The sequence below is a fragment of the Priapulus caudatus genome, unplaced genomic scaffold (assembly GCF_000485595.1).
Source record: "Priapulus caudatus unplaced genomic scaffold, Priapulus_caudatus-5.0.1 Scaffold517, whole genome shotgun sequence".
Taxonomy (NCBI): domain Eukaryota; kingdom Metazoa; phylum Priapulida; class Priapulimorpha; order Priapulimorphida; family Priapulidae; genus Priapulus; species Priapulus caudatus.
Window position 1 is genome coordinate 165,001 of NW_014577578.1, and position 22,789 is coordinate 187,789.

The following is a 22,789-nucleotide window of genomic DNA, read 5'->3' on the forward strand; positions in this document are numbered from 1 at the left end:
CGTGAGCGCGGGGTTGTGCGTGGAAGCGCATGGTGGCTGGGAGGCGTGTATGCGACGTCGGGCTGTGTGTGTGACGTCGGTGCGTGAGCGGTGTGTGCGATTTGTGTGTGGCTGAGCGTTGTGTGTGTGATGATCAGGTGTGCGTGTGTGCGTAGTGGTAGTGCGACTCCGTGTGGCCGTGTGCGAGTGTTGTGCGTGAGCGCGTCCGTGTGCGGCGTGTGGCGTGAGCCGCGTGGTGCGTGAGCGGTGTGTGCAGGTGGAGGCGATGTGTGCTGACGCGCGTGTGTTGTGAGTGTGTGCCGTGAGCGCGTGTCAATAGCGACGTGTTTGGTGAGCGATGTCGTCTGGCCGGGTGTGCGTGAACGCGTGTGTGCGACGTGTGTGCGTGAGCGCGTATGCGACGTGTGTGCCCGTGATGCGCGTGTGGCGTGAGGCCGCATGTTGTGTCACGTGTGTGCGCTTGAACGCGTGTGGCGACATGTGGGCGTGAGCGCGTGTGTGCGACGTGCTGTGCGGTGAGCGCGTGTGTGCGTGAGCGCGTATGTGTGCGACGATGTTGCTGAGCGCGTGTGTGTTATGTGGCTGCGTCGAGCCGCGTGTACTGCGACGGCTGTGCGCGGAGCGTATGTGTTGTGCCGGGGGGACGCGGTGTGCGATGAACGCGTGTGTGCGACGTGTTGCGTGAGCGCGTGTATGCCGACGTGTGTCCGGAGCGCGTGTGTGGCGTGAGGCGTATGTGCCACCAGGGGTGTGACGTGTGTGCGTGAACGCGTGTGTGCGACATGCTGGCGTAGAAGCGGTGTGTGCGAGTGTGTGCCGTCGAGCGGGTGTGCGACGTGTTTGTTGCGTGTTGAGCGCGTGTTTTGCGACGTTGTGGTGCTGTGAGCGCGTGTGTGCGTCGGCTTGATGCGCGTGGTGTGCGAGTGTGGCGTGAGCGTGGTTGTGCGTGAGCGCACGTGTGCTGAGCCGCGTGTGTTTGACTGATGTGTGGCGTGACGCGTGTGTGCCAGTGTGTCGTGTGTGCGACGGGTTGCGTGAGCGCAGTCGCGTAACGACCTGTGGCGTTGAGCGCGGTATCAAACGCGAGTGTGTGCGTCGAGCGTGTGCATGTGAGGGTAGCGCTGAGCCGCGTTGGTGCGTGAGCGCGTAGTGTCGCTGACTGTGGGCGTGATGCGCGGTGTGCGACCGTGTGTGCGTAGACGCGGGTGCGACCCAGCACCGTGTGTGGCGGGAGCGGTCGTGTTTGACGTGTGTGCCGTGCAGCTGGGCGTGTGTGTGACGTGTGTGCGGTGCGGTAGGTGCTGCTATGTGTGCGGTGACGGGGCGTTGTAGTGCGTCGCGATGCGCGTGTATGCCGACGTCGGTGTGCCGGGAACGCGTTTGTGCGACCGTGTGTGGCGTAGCAGGCCGGGCATTGTTGGATGTGTTCGGGTGCCATCCGCCGTGAGCGCGTGGTGTGCCCGACGTGGGTGCGTCCGAGCGCGTGTCCGTGCGTGAGCGCGTGTGTGCGTGAGCGCGTGTGTGCGACTGTTGGTGCGTCGAGCGGTCTGTGGCGCGTGGTGCGTGAGCGCGTGTGTAGCGTGAACGCAATGTGTGCGACGTGGGTGCGTGAGCGCCTGTTGCGTGTGTGCTTGAAGCGCCGTGTGCGACGTGGTGTGCGTGAGCGCGGTGTCGGTGCCGTGAGCGTGTTGTGTGCAGTAGAGCGCATTTGTGCTGAGCGGTGTGGGGTGATGTACAGTGTGCGTGCAGCGCGTCCGTGTGCGGAACCACACCACGAAGACCGCCGGCAGCCGCTGTGTGGTGTGAGTGAAACGTAGTGTGCCGTCCGAGCGCGTGCGTGCCCGACGTGTGTGGCGTGGGAGCGCGGTATGGCGACCCCTTGTGGTGCGTTGAGCGCGTCGGTGTGGACCTGTCCGCCGCGGGTGTGCGTGAGCGGTGTGTGGACGGGTGTGCGTCGAGCGCGTGTGTCGACGTGGTGTGCCAGTGCAGCGCGCTGTGCAGTGTGTGATGGTGAGGTTTGTGCGATCTGTGTGCTGGTTGAGCGCGTGTGTGCGGTTGCGCGTGTGTGCATGCATGTGTGCGTGAAACGCCGTGTGTGCGTGAGCGGGTCCCGTGTATTGCGACTGATGTCGTGAACCGTCGCGGCGACCGTGTCTTTTTCCCTGTGCTTGAGCGCTGTGTGCGAACTGCTGCGTGTGTGCGTAGAGCGCGGGTGTGCGGCGTATGTGTGCGCTTGTGCGACGTGTGTACGTGAAGCCGTGCAGGTGCGCGACGGTGGTGCGAGTCGAGCGGCGTGTATGCGACGAGACGCTCGCGCTGTGTGGCCGTGCGCTGCCGGTCGCCCGTGTGGACGTGTGTGCGAGTGGAGCGGCGTGCCCGCTGCGTGGGCTCTGCCCCCCCCAGCCCGCTTTCCATCGTGTGTCTCCTCCTCTGCATATCCCTTACAGACACCTCGTGCGTGGAGCGCTGTACGTGCGGACGTTGTGTGCTAGGCAGGCGCGTGTGCTGTCAGGGATCCGTCTCCCTCTCCTTCCATATCAACCTCCCGTTATACTCACTTTCAAGCTTTCTTTTCGGGTCATGCGTCGACAGCGCGTGTGTCTGGCCTAGAGTACTGCCTCGTGCGTTGCGATGTGATTCAGTGCGTTGAAGCGCGTGTGTCGCGATGACGCGTGTGTATGCCCACCGTCCGTCGGCTTTTCTTCCGCCTCGTCCAAGGTCCTGTATCCTTACTCCGAGGGCACTGACCTATTGCGGCCTTCGGGACCGTTCCACGTGAGCAGCCCCTCCCAACGCGCTGCGCTCAACGGCTGTGTGCGTGACGAACGCGTGTGTGCGACAGTGTGCTCGCGGCGCCAGCGCTTGTGGTGCTAGTGTGTGCGTGAGCGCGTCGTTGTGTGCGTCGACGTCGCGCTGGGGCCGGGGGTGACGTCTCCGCTCCCCTATGCGCCGCCGCGTCGTCTACCCTGTGGTGATGCGCGTGCTCCTCCATCGCCGTTACATGCTGCCTCGTTGTACAGTCGCTGGCCTCGTGGCGTGACGGGGTGTGGTGCACACTGTGGGGCTGCGTTGAGCGCGCAGGGTCCGTGTGTGGCCTCTGGAGCGCCGTGTGTGCGACCTTGCTTTCGAATGGTGCTGTGAGCGCCGGTGTGGTGCGTGAACCACTGTATCGCGACTGTCGGCGCGCGTGTAGCGCGCTTATTTAGACGGTGCCCCTGCACCATCCTGTACCACTCCCTGTGCCGGTGACTCGCGCGCGTCGTGCGTACGTGTGGTCGATTACGAGTCGCGCATGTCGTGTGACGTGTCCAGCTGCATGAGCGGTATGCTGCGGCTAGTGCAGCGTCATTCCACGCAAAGGGCGCGCCAAGATCGAAAACTTAAATGATGTATAAATTATGCTTTTGAACGTTAGTCTTGCTTTTTGCTTTTAGTCTATTTGCATTCTAGTTGCATTTGCGTCTATCTTTCCCTAAAAACATTAGTTCTTAGAACAAGTCTTTGCTCATACATTCATCTTTTTCTTCCCACTCTTCTTTTTTTGGGGGGCCTTTTTGGTTTTTGCCCCTCCCCCTTTTTGATTGGCGGGCGGCCGCCCCCCCCACTGTCTGGGCTCTGCCGTGACCACACACACACAACCGCGCTGGCGCCGGCGCCCGCACGCACACACCAGACATGCGCACGCATACAGTGTCTGTAGATCGAAGTCCGCAACCCCCGAGTCCGAGTCGAGTTCCATTTCTGATAAAAAAAAGGGGGCACAGAACCGACAAAGGCCATTCACTTCTATGTATGTGTGTTCAAAAAATGGGGGGGGGGGGTGTTGTTTCCTGTCCCCTGGATCTGTCCACTTGTTTTGCATAAAATAGAAAGCACCACTAAAACTGCCATAAGCTCGACACTTCTTTAGTGGACCAGCATATCTTGTGTCGACTTAGAAAATAACGTGTTGGAAAATAAAATAAAAATAACAATTAAAAATGTGGCATTTGCATTGTTTACGCCTCACGAACCATTTCTATTGTATGCTAGAATGAATAGCTGCATCTTCTATCCCCGATCATCTCTACCCTCTTCTGTGAGCACTATGTAGATTGACTCTAGGACAAAAGCTGCAATCCGTGCATCGCTAGCACATGTTCTGTGACTACAGTGCTCTTTATAGTCATGCCGAAACCATCACACGCAGACCATCTCTGAATGTTCGATATCGAAGACGTGTCAAAGATAAGCGGATCCATTTGTGTTTTACTGGTAATGACACGGCTTGTTGCACCAACGATGAGAGATTGCGGAGACTCCTCAGTCAACCCCTTACATACTAGTCCCTACTACCTTCCGAATTAGTGTTAGAAGTCATAATAGCTATTACCTACTAGGTACTCGCAATAGTTCCATGACATTCATTTTACACCTTTCGCCCTTATAATGCACTTCGTCCTTGCCAGCCCAGTGCTAGACGACTCTCATAATCGCTCGCGCCTGCTGTACATTATTATTGCCCGTGTTGAGATACGAATGCTATCCGCGCGTCGTAACTCGGGGGGAAACTCGGCCTACGCGCGATCTTAAAGCGCCGACCAAACAGCATCTACGACTACTATGTATGTGTGCGGCCTCGAGCCGCGTTTCTCCTCGAACCCCGGTCCTCGATTTCCGGAGGGCTCTGGAGTCCCGTTACGTCCGAGTCCGAAGTCATTGCATCGAGGCCGAGGACCGCAGGACGGCCAAAGGGAAACGGTCTCCGAGGACCGCCACGTCTCGAGACCCATGCAAAGACCGGTCTCGAGACCTACAACACTGACGCATACACATACACATCATTTTTAGTAGCCTAGAATTATTTTTGAGCCCGCAATCCATTTTTCATAGTTAAGAAACATAAAAGAAATAATTAGGCATATGTTTCTGTTTTTGTGTGTGCCTTCCGGTGTGATATATGTGTGTATTTCAGTGCATGGCATATTGCTGTTTCTGGTACCTTTCAGCACTTCTCGGGATTTCGCTGGACCTATGTTGTGCTCACTGTGCGTGCGTGCGTGCATGCGTGTGCGTGCGTGCGCGCAATTATAATATTATATATATATATATATATATTATCAAGAGTGAATAAAAACAAATATATATAAATATGAAATAACCTCATAACCTCCTCATAAGTGATAATCTTCAAAAGTCCTGGAGACTATAACGAAGATGGAGAGAGTGGATCAAGTCGGTAGATCCACACTGCGGATTGCAGCGGAAAAAGTTGTGAATTTGCTATTTACTAAGGATGAAGGCAGTGAATTCCAATACGGAATCACAGAGACAAAGAAGCTCAACTTAAAGGGATCCTTAGAAGTTTGTACATGCCGAAAACAGTGATCACGCTCAGATGAGCGGGTGCAGCGAACAGGCTTCATTAAGCAAGAAGGAATGGCAATTTTCATCTCACCATGATAAATTTTATAGAAAGTTATGAGTTTTGAGTGAAGAAAGTGGACACGAAGAGGAGGCCATTCAAGACGAGCCAAAACAACATCAGTACTATCATCATAGTTTCTGGAGACCCATCTCGCAGCTTTATGCTGAATGGTGTCCAATCTAGAGCAGTTCTGAAGTCTATAGGGGCACCAGGCTGTTAAATAAATAAATAATAAATAATTAGCAGACTTGGCCTATGTTATATATACACTTGCAAGAAAATCGGCCCAAAAATAAAAGATAAATGTTCATATATATGATTGATAGAGAATTACACACATATTGAACTTATTTGAATCCTATGCAACCTCACCGTTTCACCGGTCGGCATTCGCCGCCCATAATAGGTTTATTCCATATATTACGCACTTTGGAATTTTGACACGAGAGATAAGATCAGGAGTGTATCAAAAGTTTTGATACACTCCTGATAAGATATATAAGAGATGGCGCCACGATGTCCAAATTCAACATTGGAGGTCATGTATATCAATTCGGAGGGGTGTTGCTATACCCCGGGCGTGGAGGGAGGTCACGTGATAACGTTGACGATGACGTTCAAAATGTTAACCCTAACGGTAAACTCTCACTCCAACACCGCCACCACTAACACTCACACTAAATATGTATGTGTCGCCGCGCTATATATAGGCAGTGTTATTCACAAAAATTAATCTATGGTGTGGGGACAGATATCATGATGCAAAAATCCTAACCCTAACGTACCCTAACCCTAACCCTAACCCTAACACTATCACTAACCCTTAAAATTAAAAATTAATAATTAATAATTAAAAATTAACCCTAACCCTAACCCTAACCCTAACCCTGACCCTAACCCTAATCCTAACACTATCCTAACACTAGTGCTGCCACGTTGCGGTCACCTCCCTCCACGCCCGGGGGATAGCATTACCCGATTCGGAGTACACCGGGTGACCGATCGTGACGGCAGCCTTTAAGAATAAGCAACCGTCGAATATACAACTGAACATCGGTAACTTAATTAGAATTTAATTAGAACAAAATTTGTGTTGAAACTAAGAAATATAAGCTTTTCAATAATCCGTGACGACCAATCACAATTAAATACTAAACTCTAAGTCAACAAAAACGACCAATCACATGTTAGATAATACAGCAATGTTTGCAATCGCATATGTTTACAGTTTTACTATGGTGAAAACACCAAAAACTTGATGAGGTTAGGCCTACACATTTCAATATACCTTTGAATCAGGTAAGCAGGACGTTACCAGAGAGACATGATACAAGATTGCGTGGCACAGCTTTGCTGTTGATCCTAAGCGCTGCGCGCGGATGAGACGCGCAGTTCCACGGGATATGCGCATGCGACCGCGGGGATGTTCAATTCACAATTGTATGAAGCGCTGTCTGCAGTGGAGACGTGCGCCAAACTCCATGACAGATGGCGCTCTCGCTCATGAGCTCAATCTACGAGTATCCTGAGTGTACGAAGGTGCACTGTATGCAGTTTGGCATCGGCCTAGACTTGTACCCGGTCGACAGTTCCACACGCTACACTAACAGCGGCAGTGTAGCGAAGGATACTTGCCGGAGGGAAGGTGGCGAACGGGTACCATTCTAGCATCGGCCGGGCATTTCATTATTTACGAAAAGTAAACACAGTCGGTATAGGAACTGGGCAAGTCGGTGACGCCCCATTCATGCCCATCAATGAAGAAGGCGGGGCTTATTCTGATTACGGAGATGCAAAAATGCAACAAAAGTACGTAGCGCAGTGCGCAAACGGTGTGTTATTTTCGTTTTTGTGCCAAACTCTATCGTAGGAAACCGTTCTATCCTAGCAGAATGCCCTAGTTCCTGAGATCGGCGATTTCGTACTGTGATGGGTCCCCACCTATAACAATTTATAAGGGAGGTGCGGCGTAGGCTGTGATTGGAGGACACAAAGTGTCAATCCTCGGCTCGCCTCGGCATTATGGCCACATCACGTCTAGAAAGGGAATGTTCGGCTGCTTGACGATCTGCAGCCCGGATATACGCGCGAAGCGCGAACAGCGCCACCTCGTGGTGCCTTTTGAGACAATTCGCGGCCCTGTATGTAGAACTAACTACTCGAAGCCCTCTGGGTACTACAGAAAGCCCGAGAATCGGTCAATTGAGCAGTTCTGGCGATTGCAGAAGCCTTTCGACTCTGCACGTAGGGCGAGAATAAATCCAATGGTCGTAATTGCTAATTTTTTTGGTTGGCGCGTTACGTTTTCGTCTAGAAAAGCGATTTCTAATTTATTTAATTTAACGCCCTGAACTTATTCTCGTACATATCGCGTCCCATAGATGGCGCGACGAGGCTCTCTTCGAGGGATTTTCCAGAGAATTTTCCTTAGACTGCCCCGCGGTGGAGAGTTTGACACGCTCCACTAACTATAACTTTAGTGTAGCGAAAGATACTTGGCCGAGTTAAGGCCCGTACGAGTCTAGCTGGAGTCGTGACGTGGGCCACCAGCCATCTTAGTTCTCCGCAGGCCTGACTGATTGATGGTTGTTTAGACTGAGAATTCCTTCGAGTTCGGATAGTAAGATCGCAAGCGATATGCAATATGGAATTTGATATGTCCTCTTGACCCCGCGCTGCCCGTGGCGACGGCACGTCGTGCGAGCACGTGCTGGGCCTGCTGGCGTGGCCGTGGGAGTTTTTACACGTAGCTAATCCTACAACACGCCGCCACTGACACACAAATATATATATGCACATAACCCGTGGCGGCAGAGCGAGCGAGAGCGAGAGAGAGAGAGAGAGACAGACTGCGGGGAGTGCGAGAAAGAGAGGAAGATAGTGGGAGAACGCCAGATAAGGTAGGAAAATACGGCAGGTGACGGTACGACGGCGAGGATGTACAAACGCGTGTCAATCCATAATCGGAAAACCCCCCCCTCGAAAGCCGATGTAGCCGAGCCGATGTACGTGTCCCGAAAACTCCGCGATGTTACGCTGCCCGCTATACGCATTCGCGCGCCCGCCTTCCTTCGGCGCGCGAATGCGTATAGCGGGGGAGCTTACGCATAACATCCCGCGGCCGCGTGCGCCCAGTCCCGCGGAAGTGCGCGGCTTAACCGCTTTCGGCGGTCGGGGAACAACGCATCTTTTGCGCAAGGCCAATTAGGCCATCTTGTATCCGGTCTCTCTGGATGTGAGAAAACGCAATTTCCTCGCCATACTTCGTCTTTCATCGTTAGGTACGTGCACATGCAGGCACTTGAAGCGTTTCAATAAAATACAATGCTAACTAAATACGAAATCTATTTACTACCAAATTCTTACTGTTTCTATACTCTCTTTCACCTATTATTGCCGACAGTTTCCTGTCAATTCCGTCCAAATCCTACGTGCAACCATATACGCTGCCGGTGACATATTGCTCTCGCGGCTCCACTGTTGCACGCTTACACTAATATATATAGCAGGTAGGAAAGCGGGATCGCAAAATTCGCTCGACGCTCGCTGGATTTCACACTTTCACAGCACGAATACGTACACATCCAACAGCTGCCATCTTTGTTTCTATGTCAAGAACAGTGTTCATTTGTTATAAAAACGCTGTCTCTGTTCGTAACCGAGCTGTGTCACGCGAAATCACAGAAAGACTGACGAAATTCTCGCGATTGCGAACTTTGCCCTGTAATGTAAATGGCTGTCAGAATCAGGGCTATATATAGACTGGGACTCACTCCCACCTCGATTACCCATCGAGTGACTAAGCTAAGCCGAGAGGTGGAAGCGAGTGCCAGTCTATGGACTATAGGCGGCGTGCAGGCGGCGCACTGCTTTCCAACTTTCGTACGAGCCTCGCCATTGGAACGTTGCAAAAACGTTGCAGCGTTGCGGCGCAAGAATGAGGTCACGAAGAGCGCCGGTAGGTGTTTCTTGATTCTGACAGCCATTTACATTACGTGGCAAGGTACGCGAACGCGAGAATTTCATCAGTCTTTCTATATATCTAATACTAGCTGCGGGTACCCGCTGCGCTGGGTAAAATCGTGCTACTAATTCATAGTACTATAATAATGGGACAGAATAGGAACATTGGGTAAAAATCGACACTAACATTGCAGACAATATTAATATTTAGAAATGAGTGTAATAAGATAATAAGCATGGGAAAAACGAAAAAACTGTTACATATGACATTTATATGACAGCACAACCGAACTTAGAACCCCTGGGACATAATAGTAATATGGTGTAAATGACAAAAAGTTATTATAAGAGCATGTAGGAATGGGTTGGACTTTTCATTTGAAAGCCTCTTGATAAAGAATGTATTTCGTCTTATTCTCTGGTGCAAATATGTAAAGATTCCTGGTGTCTCCAACTCTTGAGCTCCCCACGTACAGCTATCCATTGTGAGATCGTAGCATGAATAAAAGGAATATAGTATCAGGAGCTAATAATGACAAATTTGCCATTATTAGCTGCTCATAGTATAGATAGAGACACACAACCATGCACATTGAAATGAAGAGATTTCCCTACTGAATCAGAAACTGCATAGCTTTCGAATGGTACAATGCATTGTGAGATCGTAGCATCTGAACTGAACCTCTGAGCTGAGTGAGTAGTACCTCTGAACTGGTGAAACTGGTGCTGGTTGTGGTGTGTTTTAGTATTGGTTTCGGTTTCACAATACCAGCAGCCGGATGAGATGGGGAATCGATTTTTCTCTCTGTGGCAGCACTGTACAGTCAGTGCTGACATTGTGTGAAGATTCACGAATTGACGGGTTTTTCACGGATTTTTCGGTGAGTTTAACGGTTTGACAGGTTTTTTTCATCTAGGAACACTCCCCGGGTATAAGAGATGGCCCTGTGAAAATTGCATCCAGATCGCTTGGGCGGTTTGGCCGCCTATAGGGAAGATACATACATACATTCATAGATAGATAGATACATACGAACTCAAATATATATTAGATGTATTTGAGTTCGTATGTATGTATGTATGTATCTTCCCTATAGGCGGCCAAACCGCCCAAGCGATCTGGATGCAATTTTCACAGGGCCATCTCTTATACCCGGGGAGTGTTCCTAGATGAAAAAAACCTGTCAAACCGTCAAACTCACCGAAAAATCCGTGAAAAACCCCTCAATTCGTGAATCTTCACACAATGTCAGCACTCACTGTACAGTGCTGCCACACACAGAAAAATTGATGACTATTTCTCTCCCTCATTTCATCAGCTGCTGGTATTGTGAATCCGAAACACATTCCGATCAGCCGCACGTGCGTGCCCCCTCGCCTCTGATCCCCTCGCCTGCATTACGCTGTCGCTGTCGTTACGACTGCATTGTTTATCAAGCGGCTTTCAAATGAGAAGTGCAACCCATTCGTACATGATGTTACGTGCCGTACGTGCCATACGTACATGCCGTACGTGGGCAGCTCAACAGTTCGAGACGCCAGGAATCTTTACATATTTCCACCAGAGAATAACACAAAAAACATTGTTTATCAAGAGGTTTTCAAATGAAAACTGCAACCCATTCGTACATGCTGTTATAATAACTTTTTCTCATTTACACCATATTACTATTATGTTCCAGGAGTTCTAAGTTGGGTTGTGCTGTCATATAAATGTCATACGTAACAGTTTTTTCCCCATGCTAAATTGTAAATATTGATATTCGGTGCAATGTTATTGTCGATTTTTACCCAATGTTCCTATTGTGTCCGATTATTAGTAATATGAATTAATAGCACGATTTTACCCAGCGCAGCGAGTACCCGCAGCTAGTATATATATATAAATGAAGTCGCCTAATAAAAATCCGTGCGTAATGACCCAGAGGCGGCATCTATCGGGGAAAAAGTAACAAAATCCATTAATCAGTTATAATCTACAATCAAGAGCATATAATTATAAAGAAGGTATTCTTTATACCCTTCTTTATACGCTCTTGCTACAATCTATTCCTTATGAGCCCATAGCCTTAGCCTCAGAGGTGGTAAGGGGGCAGCTGCACACGTTAGATTTTGAAAGAAAAATCAACACAAGCTAGACAAGTGCAATTAACCACGAAACACAATTATATCATGTCATCCATGAGGCCCTTATGTAGCACACACCCCTGCCGCGCTACGCACATAGCTGTACACGTGTTAGCTCTAGAACTATAGTCCTTCGCTCTGCACCAGAAACCTTTGCAGAGCGAAAAAGGACACAGGTTTAGTTGACTTGAAGCTCTGACTCTGCTAACCTGAAGCATTTCTTTCATTCAGGGAAAGCACTTCTATATAGTTGCAACAAAGTGGCGAACCCTGGGCAGGACCTGTTACCAGGGCAACACCTTGGGGTGCGTAACCAAGGCAACACACAGTAACCACGGTAACCAACGCGTCGAGATGCATTTCGACGAGGTGCTGGAGCACCTCGGTGAGATGGGGCGCTATCAGTGGCGCATGCTGTTCTTTGTGGGACTTCCCATTCTGTTTGTGGGGATGGAGACGATGGCGCCAGTCTTTCTAGCCGCGGTTCCGCACCACAGGCAAGTATTCTCGGTAGTGTCAGGAGCGAATGAATAACAATGGAGAGAATGAAAACGAGTGTTGGCGTTTATTCACTCCAGTGTTTCAATTTGCCTTTATTTATTTGAGACAGTGTTTCAATTTGCCTTTATTCATTCCAGTGTTTTAATTTGCCTTTATTTATTCCAGTGTTTCAATTTGCCTTTATTCATTCCAGTGTTTCAATTTGCTTTTATTCAATCCATTTACAACTCATTATAATAATTTTGTCATTATTCACGTGACGGAAAATCGCATAAAAGCGACAAGACAAATTTGCAATCTCCTCACCATCTGCACAGTAGAATCGCTAGCTTAAAAAAACGAGTGATAACACTAGAACATGCGCGACAACACAAGAACGCTCTCTTGGTTCCCGCGTCAGGTGCTTCGTGCCGGGATGCGACGACCCCATCGACCCCACCTACAGCGCCCCCTGGCTGAACGGGACGATACCCTGGGAGATGCGCGATGGGGCGTGGCAGCGCAGCCAGTGTGACTACTACGCAGTGCCGTCCGACGTTGTGCGAAACTGCTCGGTCGCCCGTCGCCGCGGCGACGCCGACGACAAGCCCCGGGTGGCGACCTGCGACAGATGGGTGTACGACACGTCCATCTATGCGGCTACCGTGACGACGGAGGTGATTTGCTTGTTGCCGTGGTCACGGATGTATTTAACCGACACTGTGTCGTGCATTGCGTTGCTATGCCATATGCTTTAATTGCTACACTATGCGTTGCTATGCTGTGCCATGATACGCTATATATGCTATGCTAAATGTGTATATATATATATATATATACATATAATATATATACAGAAAATATTGAAATGATGACAACTGGAGACATAATTATGCACTAATGTTTTCACTTTATTAGCTTATCAGGTGCATATATCTTCAGGTATATGATATGCACCTGAAGAGCTAATGAGGTGAAAATGTTAGTGCATAACTATATGTCTCCAGTTGTTATCATTTCAATGTTTTGTGTGTAATTTAACTTGCATTTGGAAAATTGAGCTTTATATATATATATATACCAGGAGTGAATAATAACAGATTATATCATCTATTATTATTCACTCCTGTATATACTTTAGCTTTCTTTAGGCTTCTTTAGATCAGTTTACCTTCCAAGTTTATTCTTAAGCTAGACAGCCTGGCTGTTCGTTACCCTCGGACTACCGCACCGTATGTTGGTGGGGCTGGCGCGCATTCATTGATGTTCCACGGTTCAGGTAAAAAATTCTTTTTCAAGTCTGTGGGAAAAATAGCTCTCGTCAAAACTTTTACGGGAGCTATTTTGAGCCTCACGGGAGCGATTTCGGAGGTTTGGGAGCTCATCGCTCCCGTGCATTTTTTACCCTGGTGTTCACCGTCTCGGTTTGCTTCCTCTGCGCAGTTTGACGTCGTGTGTGGCAGGGAGTGGCTGATGGCTCTCTCGCAGGCGATGTTTATGGCAGGAATCCTCGTCGGAAACGCCGTCTTTGGGTCGCTGTCTGACAAGTAATTTAATAGTTAAAATTTTTTAATTTAGTATTTTAAGTTTGAGGCCTTGGAAGGCATTGTCAGAAATAATCTTATTAGTGTTAGTCTTAGATAATAGTCTTAACATGAGTCTTAACTTTAGTGTTAACGTTAACTGGAATTTAGTTTAAGTCTTGACGTTAACAAATAATTTGATGCCTTGGAGGGCATTGTCAGAAATAATATTATTCGTGTTAGTCTTAAACAATAGTCTGAACACACTTTTACGTTAGTCTTAACGTTAACAAGTAAGTTTGAGGCCAGTGTTCGAAATTCACGTCGGCCCGTCGCCGACAGTTTCGATGCCCGGCCTACAGCTTCTTGATAAAACAGGCCCGCTGATCCTACAGCTATTTCATCACCGAAAATTCGAAACACTAAGAAACTATTACCTGTAGAAATACCCTAACCCTACCCCTAACTCTAACCGACTCGGCTATCTTATATACGCGTGTACCCAATTAATCTATGGTGTATAACCTTTTGCTTTCAATATTTTGCATCTGAACTGACAATCAATCCCAACCAACTGGTGTAGGCTAGCTGGCACAATAATGTTCATTTTCATACTTCAAATCCGAGTGTTTTCTAGCTTATCAAGAAATCTTAATCGTGAATTAAATCGTGAATTAATTTCCAACGGCATTATTACGGGGCAGGTAACCCAGTCTAACACGAGGTAGAGTAGACTGGTACACTTACTGACCACTCCTGCCATTGTATGTTTTGTACATAACACTAGGGGTAGAGCCCACAATAACAAAATACAAACAGTGGACATAGCCAAAGGCAAATGGTAAGTCAGATCCAGAACAGTGTGTCGATAGTAAAACTACATAATACAAATGAGTAAAATGATATAAGAAGATTTACAGTACCAGTATAGTTAATTGGTATGTATATGCAGTGTTGGAAAAAAAGACAAAAATTCCATCCGGTCCTGATTAAAAGGACCTTTCTTGAAAATTAGCCAGTCCTGCTCCAAAAGTAGCCAGCCCTGCTGAAAAGTTACCAGTCAGGGACTATGGGACCAGCTGCTATTTCCAACACTGGCTTTGCCCATGCAAAACAAACATTTTCACCCCACATGCAGTGCTTCAAATTTACACACAGAGTGTCCCAGATTGCATCTCAGAACTTCTACAATTCAAAAATTTTCCAGGGGCCCATTCCCCGGACCCCCTTAGCACGGAGCAGCACCCCCATGCTATAATGAAAAAGCTTGGACAACCCTGGGGATTATGATTATGGACATTGATAATGACTAATAAACACAAGGAAGAACATGATATGCTGTTTTATTACTGTAATTTGCTCCAAAATTGGCGGGCCTACAGCTTTGCTGGCGGGCCTGCAGCTTTTATGAGCTAGCCTATAGGCCCTGCAGGCCTAAAGCTTTTTCTGCTCGGTGGCAAACACTGTTTGAGGCCCAGGAAGGCATTGTCAGAAATATAGTGTTATAGTCTTAGATAATAGTGTTAACATGAGTCTTAACGTTAACTCGAATTTAGTTCTAGTCTTAACGTTAACAATTAAGTAATGCGATGCCTGGGAGGGCATTGTCAGAAATAATATTATTCGTGTTAGTCTTAAACAATAGTCTTAACACACTTTTACGTTAGTCTTAACGTTAACAAGTAAGTTTGAGGCCCGGGAAGGCATTGTCAGAAATATAGTGTTAGTCTTAGATAATAGTGTTAACATTGAGGCTTAACATTAAATTTTTCTCGTGGATCTGACCTCAACGTTAAATTTTTCTCGTGCATCTGACCTCGGTGCGCTTCGTGTGAGAAACCCGCAACTTTACGATGTTTTTGTTAGTGATCTTCGAGAAAAGTTCAGTTTTAAGACTTAATGTTAAGACTAATCTTGTTTCCGACCAGAGCTAAACTCCTGTTTGCCTCAGATAGCGCTCCTAGCACCAAATATTCGCGATTTTGTGTCAACTTATTTCGCCGCGTGGAGCGAGACCATCGTCATTGCAGCACCGATTCATTCTCGCAATCTATAATTTTTTATAGTCCAAGTCTAAAGTCTTCATAGTTGCGCACGACTTTTGCGTTTGACTGTTGAACTTTTACGAAGAAGTCGTTGTGCAAAAAAAGTTTCAACTACGCTTAAAATCGATCATGTTATGACGCGCACCGCGAACAACGCGACGTTACTCCAGCGTGCATTAATGCGTTCACTTGTCGTCGTCGGCACGCGCTGCGAACAACGCGACGTCACTCTATCGTGCATTAATGTGTTCACTTGTCGCCGTTGTCGTGGCGACACAGGTACGGCAGAAAGCCGCTGCTGTTCGTGGCGTTGGTCCTGATGGTGGCGTCGGGCGTGGGTTCCCCGTTCACGACGAACATCTACGCTTACACGGCCGTGAGGTTCCTCGTCGGAATGGGGTGTTCGATGTTCGCGGTCGCCTTCATCCTCGGTGAGTTCGTCTCGCGCGGAACATTTGCGAGTGTTTTTTTCGCAAACGCCGGCGAAATACATCTTCGGTAGAGCGTGATATATCTACTGAATCGAGTGTGAGAATGCGGTGAGAACGTTTGTTACGCGGCGTAGCGAAAACCATTTAATTTCAATATTTAAAATTAAAATTAATTTTTTTTGTACAAATTGAGAGTTTGGTAGATGCGCCATATCTCTCTACACATGCACGTACACGCGTACGCACGCAGACACGCGCACGCACGCACACACACTTGTAGGGTATGTATATATATGTACTCAGACACTACACAATTCAGACACGATGCCTTCGATTCGGACAGTGATAGCACATGATTTCGAGATGGTCCCCGCAACACTGCCGCGAGCGGCTCACCTCACCTTACGCAGTGTTGTCTCGATGCAGGTGTGGGGATGTGCGGGCGATATCCATTGAATCAACCATCAGAATCATTTGTTACGAGGTTTACTGCACCATTCCACAACCAAGAAAAGAATTTTTTTTTCAATCGTTGAAACGAATGATTTGGACAGGGATATCGCACGTGATTTCTAGATGTTTCTACGCGGTGTCTTCTCCGACAGGTGTGGAGATGTGCGGGCCGTCTAAACGTCTTCTCGCGGGAATGCTGGGCATGTACTGGTTCGCTCTCAGCTACCTCACCCTCGCCGGCGTCGCTTACTTCTTCCGGGATTGGAAGCAACTGAGCCTCATCATCTCCTGCCCGGCGGCCATCTTCTTCGGATTTTGGTGGTGAGAGTTCTAGCTATAGTCCCGTATTATAGTTCTCGTTAAAATGCTACTAAGGGAAGCTCTTCACTATGAAGACACGATAAAGGTATATGAAGGAGCAAGTGTATATGAGGTGAGACATCACTCGGTAGTATCCAGTACTAACTGCATAAGTAAAATGAACTCGAGTATGTGTGATTTACGACGAAATTTTATACATAGCTACATACGTTATTGCGTAGCTAACCCTGGGTGAGCTGGTGGCGGGGGGGGGGGCAGTGTGCAGGTTCCTGTGAGATAAACCAGGAGTTTGGAATAATGTAGATCATAATATAAGGAATATATAAAGTATAAGAATATATATATAGGAATAATATAACCAGGAGTGTCATAATATAGATGTGTCATATTATCTATATTATGACAATCCTGGAGTTACCAGTTTACCTGTTATGCAGTACCATAGCTAGCTAACCCATCTTGCCTGGGGTGGGTTGGGGGTGGGGTTGGCAATTAAAGCCACCTGCATGGTGTGGTTTTGGGAATGTGACTGCCATTGACCATACGATGTATCAAAATTTCACTGGGGGTGGGGGCAACTGACACCCTTGTCCCCAGTAGCCGTTGGTTCGGATGCTAACTTATTTTGTTACGTAGCAATGCAAGACTTGCTGTCATACGACATGCTGTCATAAAATTGCGAAGCATAACAAACCCGTTTCATCGCTTGGTCTCCGAACCCGTGCTCTAATCTAACGTTGCTGCAATTTTTTAATTTACGGAGAATAGTCGTTGTCTGATCTGTCAGAACCGGATTCCATTTTCCGTTTTGGATTCCAGGTTGATTCCGGAGTCAGTGCGGTGGCTGATCTCGCAGGGGAGGATGGAGGAAGCTGAGGCAATCGTGAGGAAGGTTGCCGTGGTTAACCGGGTGCGGCTTCCTGATTCGCTGTTCGACAGTCTCGAGGAAGAGACGGAGGTGGGTTGTATTTGTCTCGTGATGCTGTGTATGTGTGTGTGTGGGGGGGGGGTGTATGTGTGTTTGTGTCTGCATGTGCGTGTGTGTTTGTGTCTGCATGTGCGTGTGTGTTCGTGTGTGCGTGCATGCGTGCATGCGTGAGTGTGTATACAAGCTTTCAGTTTCAGTACATAGACACGCGTGAAGCGCACGTAAATCATGCATCTGTACAATGCCGTGAGCCGATTTTTAGCTCACCTTGACGTCGTGGGTCGTCGTCCGTCGTTCCTCCGTCCGTCCGTCCGTCAACATTTCGCTACGGTCAACGATAACTCAGAAACCGTTTGGCCCACATGTTTGAAATTGGGTATAGTTGTTACTGCTATGCTCCCATATTAAACGTCCTATTGGAGCACGCCAGCGACATACTTCGAAGCCACGCAATTTTTTGGCAAAAATGGGAATTGCCATAGTCAGTTCAGGTTCAACAGATTTTGCTCATTTTAGGTATGTGAATGAATAAGGGCTAGGGGTTTTGATATTTAAAAAAAATCATGCAAATTAAGGTAGGGTTGGCAATTATATAGCGTATTATTATAGACACAAACAGCTTGAGTGTCAACACCTCCGTCTTCTTCGATTGTACAAATTCATTAGACAATATCTTTAATGCAAAATGGTATTTCGCTCCACCCTTGCCGATAAAACGCTATATTGAGTAAAGCGTTTTACACAAAACATGTCGGAACGCATCATAACCTATTATAGTTCAAACCGCCATCTGCTCACAGAAGCTGGTATAGACGCCACTCTACGCGCACATTGTATTCATTTCTGGTTTCATAATATTATTATTGCGATTATAACGATTGCAATCTTTCTATAATGTCAGTTCGAATGTTTGCTATAAACGATTCTGTTACTTACTCATTTGTCCTGTTTCTAGCTCATCCTGACATAGTCAGTCATGCAGCTTGTAGAAATTGCATGGGCGTGGCGTTCCATTAAGCCTGTTACAGTGCGCTGGCCGTTATGGCGCCGTCTGTCGCAACAGCTGGGACAAATCTAAACCGCCCGAGGCGTACAGTCACGCATATTTCGGGACGATGGGGAGGGGGTAATCGCTGCGCGAAAGCGATTGGGATGATCGAAGCTGGGTCTAAAGTCAAAGCAAGAGGGTGTAGAAAGAAGGGGGAAGCATTCCCTTAGACTTAAGGTAGAGGAGGAAATCAGAATTGGCGGCCACAATCTAAACGGCCAACGCTGGCTGTGAATAGTCGGTGTATAGCATCATGGTAGGAAAAGCCATCACTGTGCCGAAATTGGAGGTCACAGGTCAAAGGTCAATGGGGCACCTGTAGGGCAGATTTTAGACATTTTCTGAGGACATGGTCTGACGGAGCAATTGAAAAACATATTTGTTTCAGCAGTGACCTAGCTTTTTTATGGCTTTATTGAAAGGACCATGAAATCTACTTTCCGCTGACATGCGAGGAGTAAGTGTCGGATAACCTTTTGACCCTCAAGAGGAGGGTTAAACATTGATTTGTTTCTCAACTGCGTTGGCGAGTACCTGTGGTTGTGGAAAGCTCCCATTTTACAGTGAAATTCCACACATAACTCTTACTTGAACAACGCTTACTTAGGAGATAATGAGATGACTTATATATGAGATTCTGTAGTGTACATTATGAATAGTGGGAATACAGTCACTAGCACTCAAATAATTACCCAGGAGTGAGGCTGCGGATTTCCCAGACTTAATTTTCTCATCAAATTTTGGCACCAATATAGACGCAAGTGTGTACGTTCTTGAGCTTATTCAGTCCACTAAGCACTGGCCTACCTTGTACTGAAATTAGTTTACAGATATATGCTATCGTATTGCTGTAAATTGTAATCTTGCACGAGCTGCTCTGGTTGTATCAACCATTGAGCTATTTTGTAACGAGCCAGATGTGCCTCGCAAGGGGTTTAATGTACCTTATTACCTGACACCATAGAACGCACGTTATGTATAGTAATAATATGGTAATTATTCGCTCCTGCTTTTTGCAATCTGTCGTCACACTGACAGCTGCCATTGCTGCAATGCTGTGGGTGACCGATGCAACGATGCCTTTGATAGCGGCCCACCATCTATCGGAATTTTATTACACTAGTTTGATGTGTTGTTTTTTTGGGGTTAGAAATGAACGTATGTATAGGACGTCTTGCTATGCACAAATGAATTTATCAGTAGAACACCAGACACCAGATGAGCCCTGTCGCTCTGCGGCACATGTTTGTGGTGAGCTACAGTGTCATTGACACTTTCATTACAATGAAAAATGTAACTGTACCTTTGTTGTGTCGTACATTCTAGCGGGACCACATGAAACACAAGGACACCATCCTTGACCTCTTCAGGTCGCGAGTGATCTTGCTAAGGACCATTGCACTGGGATATGTCTGGTAGGCAAACCCATATCAACTATATACTACCAAGAGCTAATAATAGCTAGAGTGTACAACGGAAAAACGGGAAAATAGTGCTATTTCACGAAATGATTATTCTACTTTGCCTGCGAGTCTAGAATAATTTTATGGTATTGCATTAAGCAGAATTCTTTGCTCTCTAAAACAAGACCAACCGCTTGTCAATACAATACTCCTAGGCTGAGATATTAGCTCCTAAACCTCCCCTCCCACAGGCATCACAGCTCCTCGAATCCACATCATTCAGCAACCTACACGCCTCTAAGCATTTCGGCTATCGGTTTCCGTCACCGCTTGGAGCGCTGAAAATTGATGTCACATGCCCAAATTTGGTACTATTACAACACCATATAGTAACTGAGCTGCATTGTAAAAACTTAATTAAGAAAACATTGCCGGCTCCATCATGACGGGCATTAGCCGTGCTAGGAAAGATAATGGGAGATAAGGGCATAGGCGATGCTCCCGAAAGTCCGTTCATTCATAAAGTTATGGCGGAAAAACCGAACTTTCACGAAGCAACCTTAGAGGCGTGTAGGTTGCTGAATGATGTGGGTTCGAGGCGCTGTGATGCCTGTGGGAGGGGAGGTTTAGGAGCCAATATCTCAGCCCAGGAGTATCGTATTGACAAGCGGTTGGTCTTGTTTTAGAAAGCAAAGAATTCTGTTTAATGCAGTACCATAAAATTATTCTAGACTCGCAGGCAAAGTAGAATAATCATGTCGTGAAATAGCACTATTTTCCCGTTTTTCCGTTGTACACTAGATAGTAGTGGAAGTAGATGGATAGAAGCAAATATGTAGAACATCTACAAATACGACTGTGCTGCAACTATCTCTTGCAGAAAAAACTATATTCTCATTTAAATTCTTAAATTATTATAATATTTATTATTTATATCATATATATATATAAAATTTTAAACATTAATTATATCATCTATTATTCTAATTTTTTTATTAATTAGTATATTTCTCAGAGTGATTATAATAGATTATTTCACCTAATTATAGTTATAATAATTTTTTTATTTATCTATTATTATTATTGATTATTATGTTTAGATAATCTATTATTCACTCGCTGATATTATCATTCATTAATTTTATAATTTTTATATATTTTACATACCGCAGCGATGGCTCAATGGCTAGAGTGCTCGGGGCCTCGCCATGCGGAAGGTCGTGGCGTTGAAATCCCAGCCGGGGTCATACCAACGACTTGAAAAATTGGTAAACACTTCTCTGCTTAGCACTCAGCAAAAGAGATGAGTGTGGAATATTCCCGTCCGGTGTTGAGCTTAGTCAAGCTGATACAGTCGGTAAATCTGCCCTTCAAATAAATTGTGCCATGGAGAACTGACAAGAAATGGACCGAGCCAGATTTCCTGGAGTGGGGTTCTACTTCATGTGGATTAAAACCTGTGGTCCAGTATAAAATAAAGTAACCAACAAAACAAAAACAAACCATTATTATCGTTTACTTATATTGTGCCGATGTGTATGTAGTAGTGTTAATGAAAGGGCTTCCGTCAGTTTGTCATCCAAATAGGCCCGCCAGAATTCACAAAGAGATCGTATGAATTACACCGGGAGGGCGGTTCGTTAAAGACCGGGGCCTCTACTCGGGTGGATCACCGCTAAACCAGGGCCTAGTAAAACACGACAAAAAGACAAAACAAGGGGTCAGGATTTGCTGAAATGGGTCGGCGCTATGTCTTTGCTTAGCTTATTTCGCCAACGTTGTGCCTGCACCCCTTGCCCACGAGATTTTGGTAAGCCCAATATGTAAGTAGAATAGCGATGTACTATTGAAGTTTAATGGCTTCGGTGAGCTTATTTTGGCATAGTTTCGGATATGAGATGTACAAGTTGAATCTTTAGCAGCAGATATCGGATTGGCGGGGGGCGGCCCGTGTGGATCACGGTTTTCAGTTTGCCGGCTATTTCAAAGCCTGGAGTGTGCGGGTGTCGTGAACGCGAGCGTCAGCTCAACCAGCCCGACATGAAATCTTATTATTTCTAACTTTGGAGTCCGCTTCAGTCCGAACCAACTACATCAGGCATACAATCAAACATTTGTTGTGGGTGCTGTGTGGTTTGTGTGCATGCCGTGTTAGTGCGTGCTTGTGCGTGCATGCGTGCGTGCTGTGTGTCGTGGCGCGCGTGGGTGATTGTGTTTTCACGTTGTGTACTTGCCAAACAAATGGTTAATGTGCTTACGTGTAAGCCATGATGTAATTTATTCTGTATTGACATCTCACCATAAAAAAAACAACGTGTGCAACAACTTAACTCTTCTCTCTCTCTCTCTTCTCTCTCTCTCTCTTCTTCTCTCCTCGGCACTCTCTCTCTCTCACTCTCTCTCTCTCTCTCTACTCTCTCTCTACTCTCCACGTCTTCTCTCTCTCCTCTCTCTGCTCTCTCTCTCTCTCTCTCGTCCGTCATCTTCTCTCTGTAGGTTTGGTCAACAGGCCTCGGTTCTACTAGGTTTGTCGCTGAACACGACGGCCTCCCGCGCCGGCCGGCGCGGGGGTGGCCGCACGTCCTACGCCTCGACTTGCCTCCCCTCCCTGGCGGCCCGGCGTGGACCCGATCTCGTCTGGGTACAGCGGTTCTGTCGCC

General features: G+C 47.2%; 1 protein-coding gene across 1 annotated transcript in view; it reads left to right on the forward strand.

Annotated features, from left to right (window-relative positions):
* Nucleotides 1–6,375: 6,375 nt before the first annotated feature.
* The window catches only part of LOC106811224 (organic cation transporter protein-like), a gene marked incomplete at its 3' end in the record, with an annotated part of 26,980 nt that continues 10,566 nt past the window's right edge, over nt 6,376–22,789 (forward strand). The window contains exons 1-8 of the mRNA XM_014814781.1: nt 6,376–6,463; nt 11,729–11,994; nt 12,399–12,654; nt 13,421–13,524; nt 15,825–15,976; nt 16,582–16,750; nt 17,570–17,708; nt 20,053–20,141. Of these exons, the coding sequence (XP_014670267.1) occupies nt 11,852–11,994; nt 12,399–12,654; nt 13,421–13,524; nt 15,825–15,976; nt 16,582–16,750; nt 17,570–17,708; nt 20,053–20,141 (1,052 nt within the window). The remainder of the gene's footprint in view (nt 6,464–11,728; nt 11,995–12,398; nt 12,655–13,420; nt 13,525–15,824; nt 15,977–16,581; nt 16,751–17,569; nt 17,709–20,052; nt 20,142–22,789) is intronic.